The following is a 26219-nucleotide window of genomic DNA, read 5'->3' as shown; positions in this document are numbered from 1 at the left end:
AACGTAATGTATAATTAGGAAATATAGGTTGTTAATAGATAATCATCGATAATAGTCAAGCTTGTATTCATGCTAGTTAGATTTTCTAGATGTGCATAGATATATTTCAGATAGGCATTCTTCATATCTTTCAAAGACTGCAGAATATGGCATTTAAAATGTTTTAATAACTTAGGATTTTTCATGACAATGAGACATGTCTGCTCCTGGCAGCACCAATCTACTTCAAGAGGAAGATGGGCATCGAAGAGGCTCCTTATGGAGTTTGATAGCCATTTGGGCAAGAAACTGCTCTTGCCTGGACTGTTGCATAAACTGGACACAAGGAACCCACAGAAAGAGGACTGCTGAACTTGCCTAAAGGTGAGATGGTCTTTCGGGGTTCCTGATTCATATAAGAGTTTGTGAGACATTCTGCAGGATACAGAAAAAATTTTGTGTGTTGTTATTTTGGGTGTAAAGCTAGCTGTGCAGTATCCGGGATGCAAGCCGCCATTGCTTCTACAATGCATCTTAATAGAAAAAGTGGATAAATAGTGAGTAGGGCAAGGGGAGGTAATAGGAGGTGGGAGAGGGGCTTGGAAGAGGGGAGGCACAGTAAGATTTTGGTAGCATGTAAAAATCGGAAGGAAGGAATCTCGGATTTCAATAATCTGGGTATTTTCACTCATTGAACTTGTACTTCATAGTTTTTCCTGCTGGTTAAATCCTGCAAACTAGATAAAAATAAGCCCTTGAGATCCCCTGCTGTTAAGATTAATATAAAATGTGATAATAATATGAGGAAATTTGAAAGAAATTGAACTTCACTGTATTTTAATACTTCAAATAAATATAAATAATCACATAATATAAACTTCATTTTAATTTAAAAGCTATGAATAAATGACGAACTATTATCTATGTTTTGTGTTATGTAGGAACATGAGAAAATCAATGAATGTAGAATTATTTCAGTGTTCTAAAATCTGTTCATATAATGAATTTTTATATATATTTAATTGTTTATTTTCACATCCTGACTGCTGTCTCTCCTCCTATGTCTTGCATTTAGTTTTGCATATGATTTACCCTAGCAAGGATACAGGGAATGGTCCTGTCATCCAGAAGGGTAAGAAGCATGAAGGAAATGATAAAATAAACCTCTTCTGATTTAACTTCAATCTGAATTAATGAGACAATTTGCTCTGGACTGTGGAAGAAGCCAAAGGCACTGCTTGAGTTTGGAGACTCCACGTGGATTTGTCCCTCAAATAAAATGAAAATATATTTACTTTCTTGAGTTGTCATGTTTGATTCATCTTGTTATTGTTTAAACCTTATTTTTGTAAAACAGAATTCATATCTCCTTCATAATGTAACAGTAACCAAAATGTAGAAATAAATTTGTGAACAGTAAAACTACTCTGCTTTAATGAAAATCTAAAAAGTAAGCTGTCAGTGGATACCCTATGAAGAAGGGATTTCCTGTACAAGATCTCAATAAAATCTTATTCTTTATAACAATGGCTGCTGTTTCTTGTTGTTGTTGTAGGCTTTTTTCTTTTCTGGCATATTGAAGATCTATAAAATTGCTATTTTTCAGAATAAGGTAGTGTTATGCACAGACATGTTATAGATCTAAATATTTAAGAAGAAATCTGGAGAAGCTTTAATGTGAAGGGTCACACTAGAATTTAAGAATTTGAACAGTGGAAAGAACACTTTTCTTTAGAGAAAACAGCAATGAGTTAATGCATTAAGTTAATGCATTCAAGCTGCTCTCTTGTAACAGTACTAAACCTGAGTGTCAAGCCAAGAAACATATTCACACAGCCGTTGAGAACAATTAGTGATTGCTACTTCCTTTTACTTGAAAAGGTCAACAACCAAAAAAAAATATATCCATCAGATACTAATCCACCAATAACTGGCATTTGAATCTCTCATTATTGTTCACTGGTAAATCAGACTTTTAAAGACCATTATTGACAAAATACAGAAAACTAGGCTACATGATCAAATACTGAAATTTAACCACCCTTCCACTAATTATTCTGTAAGTTTTGAGACACACAAATATCAAGAGTTTCGCAAACCTTAGGATATGTTCTTTGGGAAGGGTAGAGAAAGTTCATGGACCTTTCCTTGAATCTGAAAGATAGAATGTCTCTCAATAATGAAGTAATTTCATACTTCATTAGGAACTCTATAATTATTTTCCAATTTGTTAAAATATCTGGTTTGCCATATAAATCCCCAACAACATGTATCAATTACATGAAATAGTTTTTTGAGTGAGTGAGAGAGAGAGAGACAGAGACAGAGGAAGAATATTCATATTTTATTTTCTCTTATCTCACACCTCTTAGATATTTATGTCAAGATCATCAAAGATTCACCAACCAAGAGATTATTTTTAGAGATCAATGCTGTTTTATTTTTAAACAACTTTGTTGTTTGACTCTGAAAATTTATCCTATTAGTGTGACTATAGATGGCTCTAAGAATCAGTGGGACACTAAGTAGCCTCACTAGCGGGTTAAATAGTGAAGGCAATGTCTTTCTCTACAAGAAGATTTCCCATTGACTCCTATTTTACAATAGACGTGAAAAACTCACTTTTCATTCATAAGCTACTCATACATAAAATAATTAGTACAGGCTCAGTGAAGAAAAGCATATAAGATGTGAATTAATGTGAAAAGTTTACAAGTAGAACTTCAGAAAAATAAAAAGGTATAGTTGAAGAAACAAACAAGCAAAAGCGTGAAGAGGAAGCCCATGGAATGGGAGTGAATTGTTGCCAGCTTTACGCCTAAAGGATTGATATCCAGAATATATAAAGAACTCAAAAAACCGAGGCAGAGCCTAAATACTCCTTTCAAGAGGTTATACCTGAAGTACTTTTAAATGAGAGAAAGAGAGGGAAATTGTTCAAAAACGTCCCAGAAAATGTCTGTCTGCCCCAGTCATTTGGGAAATGCACATCAAAGCACTGCTTAGATTTCTTCTTATCCCTGTGAGAAGGGCAAAGATAAAAAACACAACGAACAGGAAACATTGGAAGGGATAAAGAAAAAAAAACGCAACACTCATTCACTTCTGGTGGTTTTACAAAATTGTACAGTTCTGCAAACCAGTGTGAATAATAGTCAAGGAGCTGACAGTAAATCAAGTATATGAAACAACTGTACCACTGCTTGTCACATGCCCAAAGGACTTGATTTCCCACTCAAGGAAACTTTCCAAGTTACGTTAATTGTTGCTCCATTCACAATAGCTACAAAATGTAAACCACCTTAATAACTCTTCAACTGAGGAATGGATAATCAAATTGTGTTTAACATGTACTAATGGAACACAATTCAGGTGTAAATAAACACGGAATATTGAATTTTGTAGGTAAATGAATGAAGCAAGAAATATCATATTGAGTGAAATAACTCAGACAAAGACACCCCCCAAAATCACATTTTCTGCAGTTCCTAGCTCCAAATCTGAAGATCTGAATATACAGTATTGAGTAGACAAAGACATCAGGGCAGTATAAAGGGACCATATACAGGGTGGGCTTGAGGATAGGGATAATTGTTCTATAAAGATGAAAAAAGAATCATAGGGCCAAGGTTCCAAGTAGGGAAGATAATTTAATCCAATAGGGAAACGGGGCAGGAGGGTAAAATAAGAACAAAGACATCTGATGAATCCTCAGGGGATCATATTTAAATTCATGTATAATTTTATTTTGTATTTATGTTTTATATTTGCCTAAAATTATATACAATGCATGAGAATATAAGGATATATAGACACATACATATAGATACAGATGTGCATAGTATCTTAAAGATACTAAGTTATTTGGACTGACAAAATCCTTATAGAAATTATAGACTAAAAATAGGCAATATCATTAATGAGAAAACTTCTTTTGAATGATTTGTCTGGTTGACAATGTTACTGCCAAAACAATAGAAAATTCTGTATTCTGAGCTTGGTTGCATCTCAGAGGTTGTAGGTGGGTCTGTATGGCTGAAGTTAATGTACAGTTAGGACGCAGGACTCACATAATATAACTGGATCCAAGATCCTAAATTTTCTTTCTTGTCATTTCTCTCTCCTTGTTCAAGAAAATATTATTTAGGATACCAAGGAGGAGAAACAAATGATAATTATAAGCATTGCAAGATAAACAAAAAAATGCACAAGAAATGACCCTCATGTGTTGGTAGCAATTAATAGTTGTCTGATAGGACTCAAGGACCATGACCACTCAACATGGAGGGAAAACATTTCTGTTGCTAGAAACCTTGTCACGTGCCCAGGGTTAGTGAGGCCATGGATTTTAGAAAAGTATCTACAATTGCAACTTTGCTTGACCAGCACAATTCCCTCCTTTATCTGTATAACCAGAGATAGATGTAGGTAGATCTCCCTTCTGAGAAAAGCTTCTCTTTACAGCAAATGGAAATCATCACAGAAATCCACACCTGGTCACGAGGATAAATCTACATCTGAGCTTCTGCATCGAGGCACCAGGCCACCACTCTGAAGAGGGCAAAGAAAGATACTAAAAGCCAGAGGACTAAGAATTCTACTGTGACACTTTCTCTGCTAGAAATTGTAGAATTAAAAGATGGTAAAATGTCAACATCAATGGCAATGTTAACATGGAAGGGGAAGTTTTTGCAGAGTCCCGGCAGTGTACAACGACTACAAATACCTAACGAGTGTGTGAATAAGGAGAATAGTCTCGCCTAGGGAAGAGTGGCGCTGTGGTTGGTTGTTCAATGCAAAGCAGTAAGCCCTCAAACCATATATATTCAAAGAAGAAAACTGCACTCTTCAGGTTGGGTGTGAATACATCCACGTGTGTGTGTGTGTGTGTGTGTGTGTGTGTGAATAATAATTCAAGTAAAAGGTTATAATGTTGAGTGAGTGAGTGAGTACATAGAAGACTTTTTAGTTTGGGTAGGTGTGAGGGGCTTGAGGAGGGAAAAGGAGAGGGAAAATGATGTCAGTTGATGACAGCTAAGAACAACAAAATGTAATAAAACACCACCTGATATGTAAGGAACATACTGACATTTTTGTTTAGATTTTTTTAAAAAAAAATATAACATAGCACTGAACTTCATATAGTTTGTATCAGGGCAATATGTTACTTGACTGTGATTCATTTGAATCTTCTTAATATTAACTGAATTTGATGATGCAGGAATCCTACACAAAAGGCACGGCTTGAGGTTGGGCACTCAATTTGCCACTAAACTGAAATTTAAAGAGTATTCATTTTCTGAGTTGTCATGGGAGATTCCTTTTGGGGATGCTTAAACCATTGTTTGTGCTAAACAAAAGGCACAGCTCTTTTATAGATTAGCAGGGACCAAAGATGGTTATTATTTGAAAATTGTAAAAAACAAAGTTTCATTACAAATGTCAAGGAGCATATCGCTGGTGGATATTATTTGCAGAAGGATTTTCATAAACATTTATATAGCAAAATCACTTCTTCCAATGAATTTATTGTTCAGGGAAAACTGAATATGTTTAATTAATGACTCACTAACCCCTGAGTCATTTTCCACAGTATATAAGTCAGATCCAGGAAAATGCAAGATTAATGTATTTGAGAGTCAAAGCTGAAAAAAGATTTAGGAAAATTTATCCCTTGAAGCTTTAAAATGTTGGATATAGGACAGAAAAAATGTTTTAGGAAAATCATTATTCTTCATTGTGCTATGAAGCAAAGAGAGAAATAGAGGTAGATAGACAAAGACACACACACACACACACACACACACACACACAGAGAGAGAGAGAGAGAGAGAGAGAGAGAGAGAGAGAGAGAGAGAGAGAGAGAGAGAGAGAGAGAGAGAGAGAGACGGATAGAGGTGAAGTTTGTCAGAATTTACATATTTGTGACTTGGAGATACATTGAAGTTGATAGAAAGTTCATATATTGAGAAGATATTAAAATACATTATATATAACAACACATGTTTCCAGAATGTCAAATACATTGTAATAACACATGTATTTAAAATATATATCAAAATCATAATATAATTTATTATGTTATAAATATATATAATTTATATATAAAATATATATAATAATAATCAGCTAATATAAATGAGTAATGATTTGAACAGTGTTGTAGAAAATAATGAAATGGAATAATCATTTAACAAGTCCCTTTATTCCTTCTGAAAAAAATAAAATAAAACTTACAGTTAAAGCCATGACAAATGTCTTACAATGTATCTGTGCCCAGTGGCTGAGTATTCGCAAAATGGTGAAGTGCGTTAAGTCAAATAGGTGCCTCCCTCTTTTCATACTGATCCTGTGCATCAAGCCAAGAAATACAGCAGCTGAGTTTTGCAAAATAATAGTCAGTGAATCATCCCCTTAGTTTGAAAAGGTCAGCAAACAGAGGAGCGTGACATCAGTCTGTAATTGGATTATAAACTGGACTCTCCACTCATCCTTACTGAGTGTGGTAACAGAAAACAAAAGCACATGAAGAAATAATGAGAACTACTGTTCAGTCCACTGGTATTTTATTGTCCGGTTTTTTGAGACAGGGTCTCTCTGTGCAGTTTTGTGATCTGTGCTGAAACTCACTGTGTAGGGCAGGCTTGCCTTGAAGCCTCAGAGATTCCCTTTCCTCTGTCTCTTGAATGCTGGGATTAAAGGCATGTGCCACCACAGCCTGTCTCTATTGTTATTTTTATATTTTTAGAATTTGGAGAACACATACATTCTTTTTTTCAACCTTTAATTTTATTTATTTATTAAAAATTTCACTCCCCCTCCCCCTCCCCCTCCCCCTCCCTCTCCAGTCCTAAGAGCAGTCAGGGAACCCTGCCCTGTGAGAAGTCCAAGGTCCTCCCCACGCCATCCAGGTCTAGGAAGGTGAGCATCCAAACAAACCAGGCTCCCACACAGCCAGTCCATGCAGTAGAATCAAAACCCAGTGCCATTGTCCTTGGCTTCTCAGTCAGCCTCCACCACTGGCCTCATTCAGAGAGTCCGGTTTGATCACCTGCTCCATCAGTCCCATTCCAACTGGCCTTGGTGAGTTCCCATCAGATCAGCCCCACCGTCTCAGTGGGTGGGAGCACCCCTCGCGGTCCTCACTTCTTTGCTCATGTTCTCCATCCTTGTGCTTCTCGTCAGGACCTTGGGAGCTCAGTCCAGTGCTTCAGTGTGGGGCTCTGTCTCTAGCTCCCTCCATCGCCAGATGAAGCTTCTATGGTGATATGCAAGATATTCATCAGTATGGCAATAGGATCTGGACATTTCTGGCTCCCTCTCCTCAGCTGCCCAAGGAACAAGCTGGGGGCGTCTCCATGGACACCTGGGAACCCCTCTAGAGTCAAGTCTCCTGCCAACCTTGAAATGGCTCCCTTAATTAAGATATTGACTTCCCTGCTCCCACATCCACTCTTCCTCCATCCCAACCATCCCATTCCCTCAAGCTCTTCCCACCCTCCCCTTCTCCCTTCTCTCTCCCCAACTCCCCTTATCCACACCCCACCCCCACCCCTGTGTTCCCAACCCCTGCTCGGCAATCTTGTCTACTTCCAATATCCAGGAGGATAACTATATCTCTTTCTTTGGGTTCACCTTCTTATTTAGCTTCTCTAGGATCACGAATTATAGGCTCAATGTCCTTTATTTATGGCTAGAATCCACTTATGAGTGACTACATACCATATTCCTCTTTTTGGGCCTGGGTTACCTCACTCAGTAAAGTGTTTTCTATTTCCATCCATTTGCATGCAAAATTCAAGATGTCATTGTTTTTTACTGCTGAGTAGAACTCTAAAGTGTATATGTGTGCCACACCTTCTTTATCCATTCTTCTATTGAGGGGCACCTAGGCTGTTTCCAGGTTCTGGCTATTACAAATAATGCTGCTATGAACATAGCTGAACAAATGCTTTTGTAGTATGATTGGACATCTCTTGGGTAAATTCCCAAGAGTGAAATTGCTGGGTCCTGGGGTAGGCTGACTCCCAGTTTCCTGAGAAACCTCCACATTGCTTTCCAAAGTGGTTGCACAAGTTTGCATTCCCACCAGCATTGGATGAGTGTTCCCCTTACTCCACATCCTCTCCAGCATAGGCTATTACTTCCTACATAGAACCCCAGAAGCACAGACAGTAAGAGCAACAATAAATAAAAGGGACCTCCTGAAACTGAGAAGCTTCTGTAAAACAAAGGACACTGCCATTAAGACAAAAAGGCAACCTACTGACTGGGAGAAGATCTTCACTAACCCCACATCAGACAAAGCTCTGATCTCCAAAATATATAAAGAACTCAAGAGACTAGATATTAAAATTCTAATTAACCCAATTAAAAAATGGGGCACTGAACTGAACAGAGAGTTTTCAACAGAAGAAGTTCAAATGGCCAAAAGACACTTAAGGTCATGCTCAACCTCCTTTGTGATCAGGGAAATGCAAATCAAAACAACTCTGAGATATCATCTTACACCTGTCAGAACGGCTAAAATCAAAAACACCAATGAGAACACGTACATTCTATCTGTGTCAGTAAACAGAAGACTGTGTCTTGGGGCTGGTGGAAAGGATTTTATGGAAGAGCTTATGTGACTCAGGGACCCAGGACTATGAAGCTGAATTTATACAATGTGTTAGTATTTCATATTTCAATTCATATCCCACAATTACTTCTTTTTGTTTATTCAAAAAGTTGGTTTGTCATTGATACTTCTAGTAACATGCTTTTAAAATTTTGCATGTTGACGATTTCCTACATATATAAAATATTCTGATAATTTTCTCTCTGAAGTCATCTCAATCTTGTCAGTTCCCCCTATTCAACAAGTCTCTTACACGCTATCACTAATTTTAGCTTATCTGTGGCCATATAAGTTTAATCAGGGCTATATGTGTACCCTTAATTTTGGAACTAATGCTTGGGCCTTAAAGACCTCACGAGAAGAAAGAATAGGGCTCGACAATGTTCTTCCTACCCCAACCTATCATTGGCCATAGTTCAGAAATGAAATGTGTACTCTCTTGAGACATGTCCTCTTTCATAACCTCCAGCCCACAGGAAATGGCTAGTTTATGTCTAGTGTAAGCAAACATGCTACCTGTGACTGAGTATCCAGAATACATGACAAGTTTAAAACACAAAGTATGAGGAAAGTGACAGTTCCATCCAATGGACATGGGACAAGGAAAAGAGGGGGAGAGGGAGGGAGAGAGGGGGAGGGGAGGGGGAGGGGGAGAGGGAGGGGGAAGGGGAGGGGGAGGGAGAGGAATGGTAAAGGGAGGGGGAGGGGGAGGGGAGGGGGAGGGAGACGGAGGGAGAGAGGGAGACGGAGGGGGAGGGGGAGGGAGAGGGAGGGGGAGAAGGGAGGGGGAGAGGGAGAGGGAGGGGGAAGGGGAGGGAGGGGAGGGGGAGGGAGAGGGAGGGGGGAGGGGGGGGGGGGGGAGGGGGAGGGGGGAGGGGGAGGGGGAGGGGGGAGGGAGGAGGGGGAGGGAGAGGGGGGAGGGAGGAGGGGGGAGGGGGAGGGGGGAGGGGGAGGGGTAGGGGAGAGGGGGAGGGGGAGGGGGAAGGGGAGGGAGAGGGGTAGGGGTAGGGGGGAGAGAGATTGAACAAGGAGACCAGAGACATCTTTTGTTGGTATTGCAAAATTTTATAGCAACTCAAGAAACAGTGTGGCGAATACATAGTTTTCTGAAAGTAAATACGGACCACGTGACTCAGTTATACAGCTCCTTGGAACGTGGCCAAATGACTTGATATTCTACTTCCCAGGTATTTTCTCATGCATGTTCACAACATCTTTTCCCAGCAGGTAGAAAATGGAAACAACCTAAATGTTCTATAGCTGTCTCATGGATGTTGAAATAGGGATAGAGGTACACCATGTTAGAACTATTCCATTGTACAGAAAATTGAAATCGCGACATTTGCAAGCAAATGGCAGGTTCTATAAAAGATCCTACTGAATGAGAAAAGCCACGTCTAAAAGGACAAATGTTGCATGTTAGGTCTCTTCTGTTATTCCAAGCTCCAAATCTTCAGATAAATTTCAGGTCTCACTTGCTACCTTGGAGTGTAACAACATTCAGTAAAAAAAAAGAGTCCACAAAAATGAGGTAAGAAAGGAAAGTGGGGAGTGCTGCTATTATGCTATAATCCCCAAATTAAAAGAAATAGAGATAACAATAAAATAAAATTTAAAGAAAGTGTCATGAATTGTTGACTAATTCTTTATAATGGTGTAGTTAGTAATCATGGTTGTCAACCAAAAACACCAAAATACTAACTGTAGGTTATTCCATGTGTCAGAGAGGGAAGCCCCAGAGGATAAACAAACACTCGGAGTCCTGATAGTCTTGTTTGTTCCTAGAAATGGATGACAAGATCCTATGGCTAAGCACAAGACAGACCTTGGTTTTGTTGTGTGAAGAAGTCAACCGGGCAAGGAGTGTCCTTTAGGAAATGTAAACCTATTTTCAGCTTGAATGTAGAATCCATTTGCACATTATAAAATTTTTCTGAACTTCATTATTTTTATAGACTGTTTCACTTGATTTGTTTTTTTTCTGATTAATGATACCTGTTTTTATTTTTTTTTTATTTTATTGCCAGTGGACATCTACCAGCAGTTTTTCTATTATTCATACAGTTAAGCTTTGGTGGTATCTCTTGTAACTTTGTGTCATAGTCTTTGAATTTAGTATACAGGAAGAATAAAGTAATCAATATATGGGAAGACTTAAAGGTAGCACAGGACATATCAATAACCTTATAGAAGATCCTTCTCTAGTTTTAATATTTTATCTTCTAACAGTGTGGTTGCTTTGGCTCCTATAGCCCAGGCCACACTATAAAGTTCATTTAGCTGCACAGTGTTATGCTTAGATTCAGAATGTGTTTTAAAGCACGTGCCATGGTTTTTTTTTTTTCATCGTTAGGAGAGAATTTTATTTTAAAAGTGTCATCTTAAACTGCAAGGATGTCTGTTAAACATCACAATTAAACATGCCAAAGGAGAAGCCCTGTTGTCACAATGCCCACTTACTCCCCCAGACACCTCAAAACCACCCTTGCTGACCTTCTATACCCCCCTTTTTTTCTTTTTTTTTTCTTTTTATTAAACAAGAGAAAGTAGACAGATACATGTTGGTAAATGCTAACTGTCTGTATTCACATAGACACAGTGTAATCTCTGAGCCCAATATACAGAGAAAGGAAAAAAGCTAGAATTCTATGCACTACTGCACAGGGGCCTAGCACCCCCCAGCCTCCAGCAGAGAGAGCCAAAGGGGCTGGAGGGCTTTTCTTTTTTCCCACAGAGCACGGTGGTGGTGGTGTTGAACCCACAGTTCAAGACAAGAAAAGATAAAAATGAATGTAGAACAGAGTAGTAGAGATTCTTTTCCCCTTGTATTCTGCTCAAGACATTTCCCCCCCAAAATAAATTGAGAACCATGGTGTTGAGAAGCGAGACCTCACAAACAGGGCGACTGAGCACAGGAGGGATGGGGACGGGAGGGAAATGACTGCAACTTGCTCCCAGGGACTGGAGAAAATTTTAAAAAATAAAAAGATAATAAAAAAGAGGGTCGGAATCCATCAGTCTTCTGTGCTAGTCATCCTCGCCTTCATCCTCCTCTCCTTCTTCCCCTTCATTATCTTCTTCACCTTCATCTCCTTCTTCATCAATATCTTCCAAGCCTTCTTCTTCTTCTTCATCATCATGGTCATCATCTTCTGCTTCTCCCTCTTCATCGTCCATATCAGGAACCAAATAGTACTGCAAGGGGTCTGGCCAAATGTCGTCTTTGATGACCTCTCCCAGCTCATCTGCTCCTGCATCAGAGTGGTCAGTCAACCCGGTGAAGAAGCTCTCTGGCTCTTCCTGCTGGCCTCATTCTGTGTTTGACTCGAGCGTTTGGTCAAATCCTTTCCAGATTTCCATTGGATTCCAGTGGACTTTGAGGATGGGTCACCACTCTCATTCAGATGAAATGCTTTGGAGAGAACTTCATTCTCGAAGTAGGGATTTTCATCAAAATTAAAAAATCTATTCTGTAACCTGATTTAATGTCTTCAAATTCTGTTAACTTCAACTCTGGTTAAATAACGCAGAGCCTCTTCGCCTTCCTCCCCAAGCAGTGCAGACACTTGTGGATGGTTGACAAATGTGGTTACCCAAAAATTGGGGATTTTAGCGATCAATTCTGACCTCTTCTGAAAAAAAAACGGTCGGCGGAGTTTGTTATATTTTTGTTCTACTTTTAGTATTTCCTCACTGGCTTGTTCATTAAGTCTGTCTATTTCATTTTGTACTTCGTCAATATGTTCAGTTGCTTCTTGCTGTTCTTTTTCTCCCTTCGGCAGGGCGGGAGAGGCCATAGCACGAGGGAAGTGGCTAGAAGCCAGAGGCCAGAGGCCAGATGTGCACAGCAGGAAGAAACTCGCAGGAACTCACGTGCCATGGTTGTAAATGAATCATATACGACATGTGAACATGCATTGCGATCTGTACCCACCAGTATAGTTCTGGAGGCAAAATGATTACTTCAATGCTCTAACAAGGATAGTTCTTTCTGACAGAAATGGCTCAATTAATCATCTCAACAGAACCTGACCTTTAGCCTAATCGTATTAGTTTAGGAATATGAGATCATATGCAGTTCAGCAGGGTAAAGTGAACATACTGGGCAGATGCAGGCTATTGTGGTGCAAGATAATTGGTTGATTCCATGAAACTCCCTCTAACTAACTGTATAAAATCTTTTGTCAGTTCAGTTTTTTTTTCTGAACCAATATTTTGAGCTACTGCAGAAGACCAAAGTCAGGCGCCGCCATGGTTAATTTTCTGCTGCTGACTTTGGCATTTGGCCTGGCTCGTGCTGAGGTAAATTCATTTGGTCTGTGCATAGGCTTGATGTTCTTCGATAGCGTATTTCTGGGGATGTGATGTGTTGTCCAGTTAGTCCATATTCATGAAATGACCTTTCTGCCTTTCACTCAGTTATACTTTTCAATCTGATTCTCTAGGACAAAAGAAATGAAATAACAATGGGTTAAATATGCAGACGTTAAGAGGGCAAAACATCAGCAGCTCAAAGTTCAGGTTCAATGTGCTATGTTAATTGAGTCATCGTATTGCCCTGTGTTATTCTACATTCCTAGAAACATAATCTTGAAGTAATAAACAAAATATTAAAGATTTATATTTCTAGTTAGCTTATGCATTTCCAATGATTGAGTTCAACGGTCTTTGCTGTTTTCTTAGCTTGAAGGAAAGTGGGTCACCATTGCCATCGCTGCTGACAATGTGAACAAGATAGAGGAGGAAGGACCTCTGAGACTCTACGTTCGTGAACTCACGTGTAGTGAGGGATGTAATAAATTGGGAGTCACATTTTACATCAAGTAAGCAAATGGTCAACCATCTAAACTGAGGAGAATATTTCCATTTTTCAGATTTTATGTTGTTACACTTACAGTGGCATGTTCTGGTTTGGGTCATGAAATTGAAGTCCTCATCTTCAGCAATGTGATTATGCCATTCTGTGATGGTTTAGCTCTAGACACCACACAAAGATAGATATTGTCTCCAACTCCATGAGTGTTTCCTTAGAAATCCTTTTGGTTGGAGGCCCGTGGTTGAATTTTGTGCTCCATTATTCGATGCAGCAGACTGTAAGAATTTCATTTCTAGTAATTTGAAAGGTATATGCCAGCATTTGGTTCAAAATCCCACGTATTATATTATAAAGTCAATGCTGTCACAAAAAGTCTTCCACGGAGAGGTCAGATAAGTCTATTGCAAATTATTTTATTTGATGCTCTAGTTTTAAAGACATTTGGATGATGATGTTCATTGTAGAAGTGTATAATGCCATAAGAACTAAGTAAGCCTAGAACCATTTCTATCTTTCAGCTACAATTGTAAGTTTTTGATTACAAATTAAATCACTTAAAGCACATGCATATAATCCTAAAATACATATTATAACTGGAGTAGGACAATAGAATCAACATATTGAAAGCCATACTCAGTGAATAGTGAAATTGGGATAAGAAACCCATCACAGTCTTCAGAGCACTTGGAAAACTTTTTTACAAGTAAAGTAAGACATGTTTATGATTTACAAACAGGATAGTATTTTCTAAACAGAATTAGGAGAATTGAGGTAAGCTTAGATACTTCTGTTCCAGATCCGTATACTGTTCATAGATACTATTACTTCATCAAGTTCATTAAAAATGCTTGAAGGTCTTTAATATGAATTAAAGGATATAAAGTATAAACCAGGGTACCTGCGTTTGATTTTTAGTGCGAATGGCCAATGTTCGGAGACAAAACTCACTGGTTATAGGCAAGAAGATGGCACGTACAGAACCCAGTGTAAGTATGGGTGGTGGGAGCTTCCTCTATGAACAAAAAATTGTGACTGTGGACACACACGGACACTACAACCACTCATAGGTACACGAACCTAGAACACGGTTACTTGGATAGTTATCAATTCTTCTAACCAGCTGAGGTGTGCAACAAAGTCAGAGTACATTGTAGGTCATCTGAAGTTTACATGGAGAAGAACACTATTATCTGAAGATGTAAGCAATGCTAACACAATATCTCCAAATAGTTTCCTACATGAAAATTTATTTCCATATAATATTCAGTGTCTTTTCTTTCATACAGTCTCTTGGTTTGTTATTGAACAGGCCTGCCACTCAATGATAGGTCTCAGTGGCCTCAAAAATCTTTGCAAACTTTATGCCTCAGACTATCTAGTACTTATATTGCAGGCATTATCTATCATCCCAGATTCATGGAAAATTTAAATTAATGATGCTATTTTACAGTTTAATTTTCTTTTATTTTGTAGAGATCTTAACATTTAAATCATATAATGAGACATTTCAATTTTGAAAAGCAGTTGGGGTAAAATCTGTTTAAGAACTTCAGAAACACTAATTTTGTAAAAATTGCTAAGATAATAGAAACATTATTCAACTGTATTATACACAGGATGACCTTCGGTTTGATCTTAAAAGAAGGGAGGGCACATTCTTCTGGCAAGTCTATTGTTTTCCAAGTTTACGTGGATATTTAAAGAAGTCCAGTACTATAAAGTGACTAGATCCGAAAATCCCCCTTTCCCTTGAATCATGTTATCATTTAATCAGTGTCCGTAAGTGGAAATACCTCATACACGTAGACACACAGACACACGGACATACACACATGTACAGATGGAGAGATAGAGAGATAGAGAGATACATATAGAAACACACACAGAGACACACACAATATAAAGGTCTGATAAACTTAAAATGTTCATTCTTACATTTTTTTTGCAAACATAATCTTACAAGAGGAAAACTTTTATGCATATCTCCCATTAGCAGAGTCAGTCTCTTTTTGCATATGTACACATTTGCCCACCAAATATTACCATGGTGTGACATCAAAGTTTTACAGTTTTCAGTAATTGAAGTGTGGCCTTTTAGGATATGGTTATAGGGGAAGAAATAACCAACAGAGTAATCCCACAGGTCTTGATGCAAAGAATTCAGAGAAAATGGAATGTGTCTGTTCCTAAGATTCACTATCAGGTTTAAAGAGTTGGAAATAGCCGGGCGGCGGTGGCGCACGCCTTTAATCCCAGCACTCGGGAGGCAGAGGCAGGCGGATCTCTGAGTTCGAGGCCAGCCTGGTCTACAAGAGCTAGTTCCAGGACAGGCTCTAGAAACTACAGGGAAACCCTGTCTCGAAAAACCAAAAAAAAACCAAACAAACAAAAAAAAAGAGTTGGAAATATTGGTTACTGTATTATGATAGGATATGTATTATGATAGAATAAATGACTATAGGAATATATTTGCATATGTGTGTCACATGATAGTGAATCAGAGATGATTGCTAGAGTTAGGATCAATATTAATGTTTTGTCAAAAGGTGACATCAAACAAAACAGAAAACTAAGTGACACTCATTTTGAAATGTTTCCATTATTACAGTTGAAGGTGACGGTAGATTTAAACCTGTGTATGCAACACCAGACAACATAGTCTTTATCTGTCAGAATGTGGATAGAGCTGGCCAGACAACAAACCTGATTTATGTTGTTGGTAAGAATGGTCGTGCGTTTTTGGAATAGGAACAAAGGTATCACCCTGAAAAATGAAGATTAAGTCAGATTCACACTGAAAATACTGTATCATGGTATTTCTAGACTCCTGTCCACTAAATAGCAATCGGATTGTTGTGTGGATCAACTTTTACATTATATTTTAATTTGAGTAATACAGTCATTGAATGCTAGAGGCTAAGGGGAAGACTATTGGAAGTGTTTATGTTCATGTTTCCTCACTGGAAAGAATGAAGCAAATATTATTTTCCCAAAGTTCAGATAATTTTGGGTGTCATTTGACCCAGTGTGTACTAAATCAAAACATGAACTCTAGAGTATAGAGTCGGGAGAAATGTGAAAGTTCCATTGACAGGTGTTCATGACTCTCTAGTGTTATGTTTTAGAAAGTATATAGGATTGGGATGAATGAATTCTCTAGGGAAGTTGTTTTAATTTTTGATACATCATGAAACCCTGAAAAAGGGATGTCATACAATCATATAAACTTCATTAAATATGTCCATGGAATTTGAGGAAAATTTTTATTGACTTTATTGATCCAACCAGGGTAGATGAATTCTGAGCAGTTGGGATTTACCATTGCGTATCACGAAGGTACATGAAGGTAGCAATGAAAATACTGTAGAATTCTCCTGAACGTGTCTGTGACATTGTTATTCCTGCAATGTAGGAAAAGGTCAACCTTTGACTCCTGAACAATATGAAAAACTTGAGGAATTTGCCAAGGAACAGAACATTCCAACAGAAAACATCCGAAATGTTCTGGCTACAGGTAACCTCAATGAATATTTTTTTGCTCATAACATATATATATTATATATTATATACATATAATCTGTGTATCTATATATGCATATATATAGTGAGTCTATCTATCTATCTATCTATCTATCTATCTATCTATCTACTCAGAAAGGACCCTGATTTTAGATTATAGCTAGTCATATGCTATCTTTCAGTTGCTATTTCCAGCAATAATCCTTGGGGAGCTGTCCTCATATTCTTATGAGAATATTTATGTCACTCTTTGTGCTACTTATGTTCTTTTACAGATACTTGTCCTCAATAAAGACCTTCTGTAGGTGAGTAGGAACAGAAGCCAGGCCTAACCATCTTGATATTTGAATGAATTTGTGCTTATTACATAAAAATTATAAAAATATGTCACCAAAGAAAAATTGAACTCAAAATTGGCAAAATCAGGAGAGGATATTCAGTGTCTTTTAAAGCAGAAAATCTTACAGTGATAGAAATGAAGGATAGAATATTATTACAAATATTTATAAAACAATTTGAATCATTTTATCTGATTCAGAATTGCAAATATTTTTATATTGAGGAATATTCCTTCAAGAAAATATGTCTTGTCATTTGAAAAACCATACTTTACTTATGATTGTACTATATTTTTTGTCACAGATACGGTACAAGCATGTTGATCTTTTCAGTATAGTTCTTGAAACCTCTCAATACAAAATTTTATGTAGCATCACAGAATGTCATTATTCTCTGTCAACAGTGATCCTATACAATCCAAAGCACAAGATATTGTTGATTTCTAGGAAAGGAACTATTTGTGTACAATCCTTTCTCTATACTCAATATATTGTTATGTTTAATTTTGCTTCCACAAACTCTCAATGACCAAAATTTTCCTGTCTGTTCAATAACGTTTTAATTTTTGCTTTCCTGCCAGTAGAGATATAGGAGGAATGGAATTATGCATCCTATTCTCTTCACTATCACAACAGGATCACATATAAATCACCATTTCTTTTTAAATGTACTCTCCCCTCTCCTGTGAAGTCAGAATACTACATACCAAATTCCTGACTTGCCTTTTCTTTCCCTTTTTATGATCTATGAGCTTATCTTACTTTTTGAATGATTAAATAAAGAGATTCAAGAAGCAATAATACCCTGTGGAAAGGGATCTCATTCAAAAAGCACATAAATATTCACTAAGCTAATTAAAGTAACCACTCTACCATAACAAATGATATCTGCATTACTAAAACCAATTGAAATAATTAGAAATGTGACAATTACTGGAGTTGCATGAGCAAAAGCACCACAGAAGTGAATTTTATCTTGTTCTACATATTTACTTTTAGCTAAAAATTGTGATTTGCAGTTGAACGGTCCTAACACTCTAAAAGATTTCACAGAAAAAACCTGTTTGGGTCTGCCTCCATGTTACACATTATTTAAAAGAGAGGATGAAATATGTTTTCAAAGGTCCATCTGAGGGGATTATCTTTTGTTAAATACTTCAGGAAGCAAATGGATCAAGATACATCGGAGTCACTCCCATTTGAAGAATAAACTTGTGAGAATGATATTCCATAAATACCATGTCCTACCAATATGCATGTGTTTATTACAATTTCCCCTTTGTATTATAATGATTCCTTAGGATGTAGTTAGCTATCAAATTAGAAAAGGCAAATACAATCTCCTTTGAGGGCTTGGGACAAGGAAAAAGAAAAGATATTAGACAATGTTGTTACATCCAGTCTCATGAAATTTAATGGTATAATGAAAGCAAAGTACAGAGCCTGGCGGTGGTGGCGCACGCCTTTAATCCCAGCACTCGGGAGGCAGAGGCAGGCGGATCTCTGTGAGTTCGAGACCAGCCTGGTCTACAAGAGCTAGTTCCAGGACAGGCTCTAAAGCTGCAAAGAAACCCTGTCTCGAAAAAACCAAAACAAAAAAGAAAGCAAAGTACATTAATGTTCAAAAGAAAGATATGAGTAAGAAACAATGACATAATTTTCTGTTAAAAATCCTGTTATTTAAAATTTCAATGTGTGCGTCACAAAACAACATTGTTTTAGAAAAAAATAATTGACTAATGTCTTCTGAAAATTGGTATATTCAGTGTACATTTATACCATTTCACCCTTATTCTTCAACTAATTATTAGCATTCCTGTGTCCTCTTTTTCCAATTTCTATAACTTCTTCATGAATATACATATTTGTTTGAATATGTGTGAGTGCTTATGTGTGTGTTGAGAAAATGGATGTTCTTACAAACATTTATAGCCCAACTGTGTCCATTTAGGGTTTCCAATATGCATTTATATTTAGTGATGGCCCCTTGGTCTTCAATTACTTATTACTTATAAGTGGTCTTATTTTAGAGGTAAAAGGATTATGGCTACTTCTTTTACTATTAGTGGTTGCTTTCTAAGCTAGCAAGCCTTCAAATAGCATGGAAATTCTAAAGCTCACCATTCACATCCTGATAACATGGGTAAAGTATGCACAATCTGAGAGATAACCCAAAGGTGATTAGTTGAATTTACATCCTGAACTGTAGAACATAAATCTTGCTTGGTTCTATAAACATGTCCCACTACCATTGTTCTTTCCATCAACCAGTATAATTTCTAAGTGTATTCTGAGTAGTAATTGCTTAAGCAATACTATTAGAGATGATTTAAATGCCAGTCTCAGTTGGTAGTACTCTCATTCTGAACAGGAATAATCTCCCTTCATCAAATTTCAGAATGCCTTGTTTCTGCAGATATGTTCTTATAACAACCAGAATCTTTCCAATGATGTCCATTTTCCAAGTTAACAAAGCCAGGGATGGTCATTTCTCTGCCTCTGCATCAAAATGAACATCAAGAAAACATATGATTCCATATGAAACATGTATTATACAACTAAATATTATGTTCTCAGAAAGTGAAGCACTCATGTCTGAGAAACAATTTAGAGGGTTCAATATAGTTAGTAATCAGGGAAATATAATTAAAACTACTCGGAGATTTTTTATCTTACTTCTCTTAGACCAACCAAGATTAATAAAAGAAATGATACAGGGAAAGGGTTGCACTTGGCCCTGGTTAATGGAACTGAAAAAGAGATTCAGAAGTTATCAAAATCTTCTTCTAATTTCTTCTTCTTCTTCTTCTTCTTCTTCTTCTTCTTCTTCTTCTTCTTCTTCTTCTTCTTCTTCTTCTTCTTCTTCTTCTCCTTCTCCTTCTCCTTCTCCTTCTCCTTCTCCTTCTCCTTCTCCTTCTCCTTCTCCTTCTCCTTCTCCTTCTCCTTCTCCTTCTCCTTCTCCTTCTCCTTCTTCTTCTTCTTCTTCTTCTTCTTCTTCTTCTTCTTCTTCTCCTCCTCCTCCTTCTCCTCCTCCTCGTCTTCCTCCTCCTCCTCCTTCTTCTTGAATATACATATTTATTTGAATGTATTTATGAATGTATGTGTGTCTGAGTGTATGTGTGTCTGAGTGTATGTGTGTATGAGTGTGTGTGTGTATTTAGAGAGAGGAGATCGACAGAAATTCATAGCCCAGCAGTGTGCATTTAGTGTTTCTAACATGTATTCATGTTTAATGCTGGCCCCTTAGTCTTCAATTACTTATTACTTATTAATGGTCTCTTTATAGAGGTAAAAACAATATGACTACTACTACCATCAGAAGACTAAGATACTAAGTCTTCAAATGTTATGGAAGGTTTAAAGTTCACCATTCACAATGTGGTAACATGGGTAAAGGATGCCCAATCGGAGAGGTAACTCAAAGGTGATTAGTTGAATTTTCATCCTGAGCTATAGAAGATAAATCATACTTGATTCTATAAACATTTCCAACTATCATTGTTTTTTTATCAACCACTGTAATTTCTACATGTATTCTGAATAGTAGCTTCTTATTCAAGACTAGTAGAGTTGAAATACCAGTCTCAGTTGGTAGTACTCTCACTGTGACCAGGGATAAGCTGCTTTTGTCAAATTGTAGAATGCATTGTTTCTGCGTATGCATTCTTATAACAGCCAGAAACCTCCAAAAGCTGTCCAGTTTGTAAGTTAACAATTTCAGGGATCCTCATTTCTCTGCTTTCTCAGCAAAATGAACATCAAGGAACAAATGACTCCATTTCAAAACCTGTATAATAGAGCTAAAAATCATGTTCTCAGAAAGTAAAACACAAATGTCTGAAACACATTTAAGAGTTTAATATCCTTAGCCATCAAGGGAAAAAATTAAAACTATCTAGAAAATTTGTCTTACTGTTGTCAGAAGGACCAAGATCAATAAAAGAAATGGTGCAGAGAAAGGGCTACACGTGGCCCTGATTGGTGTAAATAAAAGCTGATTCAGCTGCTGTCAAAAACCAATAAGGAGGATCCTAAAAAGACAATATCAGTCTTACCATAAGTCCTTCCAAGCATTACAATCGAAATCTGTTGAGATTTTATTTCAGGAATCCACAAGGACGAAGAATCTAACCAACAGTGGAAAGGGTACCTGAAATGCCCTTTCCCACTAATCAGATCGATGACTATATTAATTGTCATCGTAGAACATTCAACCGGTATCTGATTCAAGCAGATGCAGAGATCCACAGCGAACCCCTGGGCCTGGAGTCCAGTCATAGAGAAGGAGGCGTGATATTGTAAGCAAATGGGCCAAGGCAATGACAGGGAAACCCACAGGAACAGTTGACCCCGGCTAGTGGGACTGACATGTGGGGAACCTGCACAAGACCAAACTTTGCCCTCCGAATTGGGTGACTGTTGTCTGGGTTTTGCAGTTTGTGGGCCCCCTAGCAGTGGAACCAGTATTTGTCCTTAGTGCATGAACTGACTCTTAGGATCCCATTTGTTATGGAGGATATCTTGCTCAGCCTATGTACAGGGAGGAGAGCCCTGTTCCTGCCTCAAGTGACATGAAAGACTTTGTTGAGTCCACATGGATGGCCTCACCCTCTCTGAAGAGTGGACGGGTATGAGGTGGGAAAGCGATAGAGGGAACAGGAGGACAGGAGGGAGAGGGAACTATGATTGGAATATAAAATAAGATTATTTTAAAAAATAAAATAAAAAAGAATTTTTGTAGTATGAGGGGCGGGCTGCATCCCGCTGCCTGGCTAGCTTAAACCCCCCCCAAAAAAAACCACCCCAGGGAAATTGCATTAATTAAATTACTGCATGGCCCATTATCTCTAGACTATTATTGGCTAACTCTCACATATCGCTCTAACACATTTCTAGTAATTTGTATATTACCACACAGTTGTGGCTTACCAGGAGAGATTCTAACCGGTGTCAGTCTCGGGCAGGAGCTTCATGGCATCTGCTACACTTCTCTCTTCCCAGCATTCTGTTCTGTCTGCTCCACCCACCTAAGGGCTGCCCTATCAAAAGGCCAAGGCAGTCTCTTTATTCAACCAATGAAAGCAACACATAGACAGAAGAACCTCCCACATCAGAATTGAACTACTGTTATACATGAAAGGTAAGCACTTTTCCTAACGGAACCATCCCCTTAGCCCATGTAGGTTTGAATTTTAGCTAGCAACGATGCAAAAAAGCATAGAATCTAAAGAATCACCCAAAATATGTTATATGCAGCCAGTGTTAATTTAATCCCATCAAAGGTCGCAGACACATGCACACACGGAGAGGCATGCATTCATGAATGCGTATGCACATTTGGGCACATATAGAAAAACCTTAACTGGTGATCATAATGGCAAAATCTTTAATAAAATACTAGAAATTGAATACACACACATATCAAGGGGATTGCCCATGAGTATTAAAATGGCTTTATTCCAGGGATACAGGCTTGGTTTAACACAGACAATTCCATAAATATAATAAAGCATTCAATGCAATTAAGGCAAGAAAGCACATTATTATCTGAATAAATGAAGAAAAAGCCTTTGATAAAATCCATTATATTTTCAAAATAACATTCCCAGAGAGAATGGAGGAAATATACTTCAAAATATTAAAAGCTATATCTGAGAAACATACTGCCAAACACCATTCTGTATGCCAAAAACCAGCAAGGAAACCCACTAAAATCTTGAAGAAGACAAGGTGCCCACTCTCACCGCTCCTTTACAGTGTCATGTTGGTTGCCTTACAGTGAACAATTCAGAAAGTAAAAGAAATTATAATCACACACATATGAAAATATGAATTCTAATCATCCCGTTTTCAGATAACATGGTATTATAACTAACATGTGCATAAAAAGTGCCAGAGCACATGTAATGGAGTCAACAATTTTAGCAGCCTTACAAGCAAAGAATCAGCTTACAAAAGTCAACAGCCTTTCTATAAACGAAGAGCAAAGCCACCTTAGAAATATATCATTTTCAGAATTCCATTTACAATAGTAAGAAAGGAAAGAAAATATCATGAATAAAACAAAGTAAAAGAAAGTAATTTTTCTTCCTTTAAATTGCATTTGCTGAGCTACGTTTTTCTCCAGTTCCCTTCTTTCCTTTCCCCTCCCCTTCTGCCATGATCTCCATGATCCCTATTTACTCAGATTTTGACTTTTTTTTTTTTTAGATTTTGACTTTTTATACTTAGCATGTAGTTATCTCCATGTGTGTCTCTCTTGCTGTCTTCTTTGTTGCCTAGGCTCTCTGAAATTGTGCGTTGTAGGCTGGTTTTTCTTTGCTGTATGTTTAAATCCACTTATGAGGGAGTACGTATAATATTTGTCCTTCTGGGTTACCTCACTCAATATGATGTTTTGGGGATCCATCTATTTGCCTGCAAATTTCAAGATGCCATTACGTTTTTCTGCTATATAGTACTCAATTGTGTAAAGGTACTTAATATATATATATATTTTTTTTTGGTTTTTCGAGACAGGGTTTCTCTGCAGCTTTTTTAGAGCCTGTCCTGGAACTAGCTCTTGTAGACCAGGCTGGCCTCGAACTCACAGAGATCCGCCTGCCTCTGCCTCCCGAGTGCTGGGATTAAAGGCGTGTGCCACCACCGCCCGGCTCTGTACTTAATATTTTTTACCCATTCTTCAGTCCAGGGGCATTTAGACTGTTCCCAGGTTCTGTCTACGACAAACAATGCTGCTGTGTACAGAGCTGACCACATGTCTTTGTGGTATGATTAAGCATTCTTTGGTTATAGACCCAAAAGTGCTATTGTTGTATCTTGAGGTAGGTTGCTCCCTAATTTTCTGAGAAATTGCCATACTGATTCCCCAAGTGGCTGTACCAGTTTCAACTCCCACCAACAAAAGAGGAATGTCCGTCCCCTTCAGCCTAGATCCTCTCCAACATACGTTGTCACCAGTGAATTTGCTCTTGGTCATTCTTAAAGGTGTAAGATGGAATCTCAGAGTCATTTTGATTTGAATTTCTCCGAAGGTTAAGGATGTCGAGCATTTCCTAAGTGACTTTCAGCCACTTTAGGTTCCTTTGCTGAATGTTTACTGTTTAGGTCTGTACTCCATTTTTTTTTTATTAAATTATTTGTTCCTTTGATGACCAGTTTCTTAAGTTCTTTGCATATTTTGGAAATCTGTCCAATGTGGGGTTAGTGAAGATCTTTTCCCAATCTTTACACTGCCATTTTATCTGGTTGACCATGTCCTTTGCTTTACAGAAGATTCTCAGATTCAGGAGGTCCCGTTTGTTAATTGTTTCTCTCAGTGTCTGTGCTATTGGGGTTACATTTAGGAAATGGTCTCCTGTGACCATGGGTTCAAGTGTACTTCCCACTTTCTGTTCCGTGAGATTCAGTGCGGTTGGTTTTATGTTAAGATGTGTGATCTATTTGAACCTAAGTTTTGTGCATGGTGATAGATATGGATCTATTTTAATTCTTCTACATGTTGATAACCTGTATGCCTGCACCATTTGTGGAATATGTTTTCTCTTTTCTATTTTATATTTTTTTTTAGTTTCTTTGTCAAAAATCATGTGTTCATAGGTATGTGGATTGATATGTGGGTCTTTGATTCGGTTTCATTGGTTCTCCTGTACGCTTTGATGCCAATATCAGACAGTTTACTGAACTGTAGCTCTGTCATGTTTGAAGACATGGGTGGTGATGCCTCCAGAAGCTCCTTTATTGTACAGGATTCTTTTGTTTTGTTTTTGCTTTTCCTTATGCAGTTGAGTATTGTTCTTTCATGGTGAAGAATTTTGCTACGATTTTGATAAGCATTGCATTGAATGTGTAGATTGCTTTGGGTAAGATGGCCATTTTTTTTTTACTATGTTGATTTTATCTACCCAAGAACATGGGGGGAATCTTTCCATTTTGGGCTGCCTTCTTCAGTTTCCTTCTTCAAAGATTTAAAGTTCTTAACATACATGTCTTCCACTTCTGTGGTTAGAGTTACTTCAGGATACTGTATGTTATTTGTAGCTATTGTGAAGGGTGATGTTTTTGTGATTCCTTTCTCAGTCCATTTTTCGCCTGTGTAAATTAGTGCTATTGATTTTTTTCAGTTAGTCTTGTATCCTGCTACATTACTGAAAGAGTTTATGAGCTATAGAAGTTCTTTGGTAGAATTTTTGGGGTCACTTATGTAAAGTATCATATCATCAAGTACTGAGAGTTTGACTTCTTTTTTTTTCCAATTTGAATCCTCTTGATCTGCTTTGTTGTGTTAGAACCTCAATTACTATATTGAATAGATATAGAGTGGACAACCTAGTCTTGTTCCTGATTTCAGTGGGATCTCTATGAGTTTCTCTCTATTTAGTTTGATATTGGCTGTTGGCTTGATGCATAATATTTATTCATTATATTAAGGTATATTCCTTGTATCCCTGTTCTCTCCAACATCTTTTTCCTGAAGGGACATTGAATTTTGTGGAATGCTTTTTCAGCTTCTGATGAGATGACCAAGTGTTTTGTTTTTTTCAGTTTGTTTATATGGTGGATTATATTGACAGATGTTCATATGTTGAACCATCCCTGCATCTCTGGGATGCAGCCTACTTGGTCATGATGGATGATTTTTCTGATGTGTTCTTGGATTCAATTTGGCAGTATTTTATTGAGTATGTTTGCATCAATATTCATGGTGTGATTGCTCTGCAATTCTCTTTCTTAATAATGTCTTTTTCTGGTTTGGGTATCAGGGTAATCAAAAGCATTTAAAAAGAGATTGTCAGTTTTCCTTCTGTTTCTATTGTGTGGAATAATTTGAGGAGAATATGTTTTAGTTTTCTTTGAAAATCTTGTATAATTCTGCACTAAATCAATCTGGTTCTGTTTTTTTTTTTTTGGTTGGGAGACTTTTGATGACAGTTTCTATTTCTTTAGC

At 37.6% G+C, this 26219-nt stretch overlaps 1 protein-coding gene and 1 pseudogene across 1 annotated transcript; one reads left to right on the top strand and one right to left on the bottom strand.

The window, feature by feature from the left end:
• Positions 1 to 11626: 11626 nt before the first annotated feature.
• On the bottom strand, positions 11627 to 12396 carry LOC119804908 (annotated as a pseudogene).
• Positions 12397 to 12850: 454 nt separating this feature from the next.
• On the top strand, positions 12851 to 18305 carry LOC119804906 (odorant-binding protein-like). The gene is made up of 6 exons (XM_042054381.1): positions 12851 to 12901; positions 13283 to 13422; positions 14331 to 14401; positions 16024 to 16134; positions 16828 to 16929; positions 18292 to 18305. Exons 1-6 carry the CDS (start codon positions 12851 to 12853, stop codon positions 18303 to 18305), a joined length of 489 nt encoding a protein of 162 aa, XP_041910315.1.
• Positions 18306 to 26219: the final 7914 nt, after the last annotated feature.

Source organism: Arvicola amphibius, chromosome X, assembly GCF_903992535.2.
Source record: "Arvicola amphibius chromosome X, mArvAmp1.2, whole genome shotgun sequence".
In the NCBI taxonomy this organism is placed as follows: domain Eukaryota; kingdom Metazoa; phylum Chordata; class Mammalia; order Rodentia; family Cricetidae; genus Arvicola; species Arvicola amphibius.
The sequence above is the reverse complement of the archived record's forward strand: the minus strand, read 5'-3'. Positions and strand labels throughout refer to the sequence as shown.

Bases quoted from the DNA above. Each gene is read 5' to 3' on its own strand.
- LOC119804906 (XM_042054381.1), top strand. From the start codon at position 12,851: ATGGTTAATTTTCTGCTGCTGACTTTGGCATTTGGCCTGGCTCGTGCT. The intron at 12,902-13,282 runs GTAAATTCATTT...CTGTTTTCTTAG, and splicing joins TTGGCCTGGCTCGTGCTGAG to CTTGAAGGAAAGTGGGTCAC. The intron at 13,423-14,330 runs GTAAGCAAATGG...TTTGATTTTTAG, and splicing joins GGAGTCACATTTTACATCAA to TGCGAATGGCCAATGTTCGG.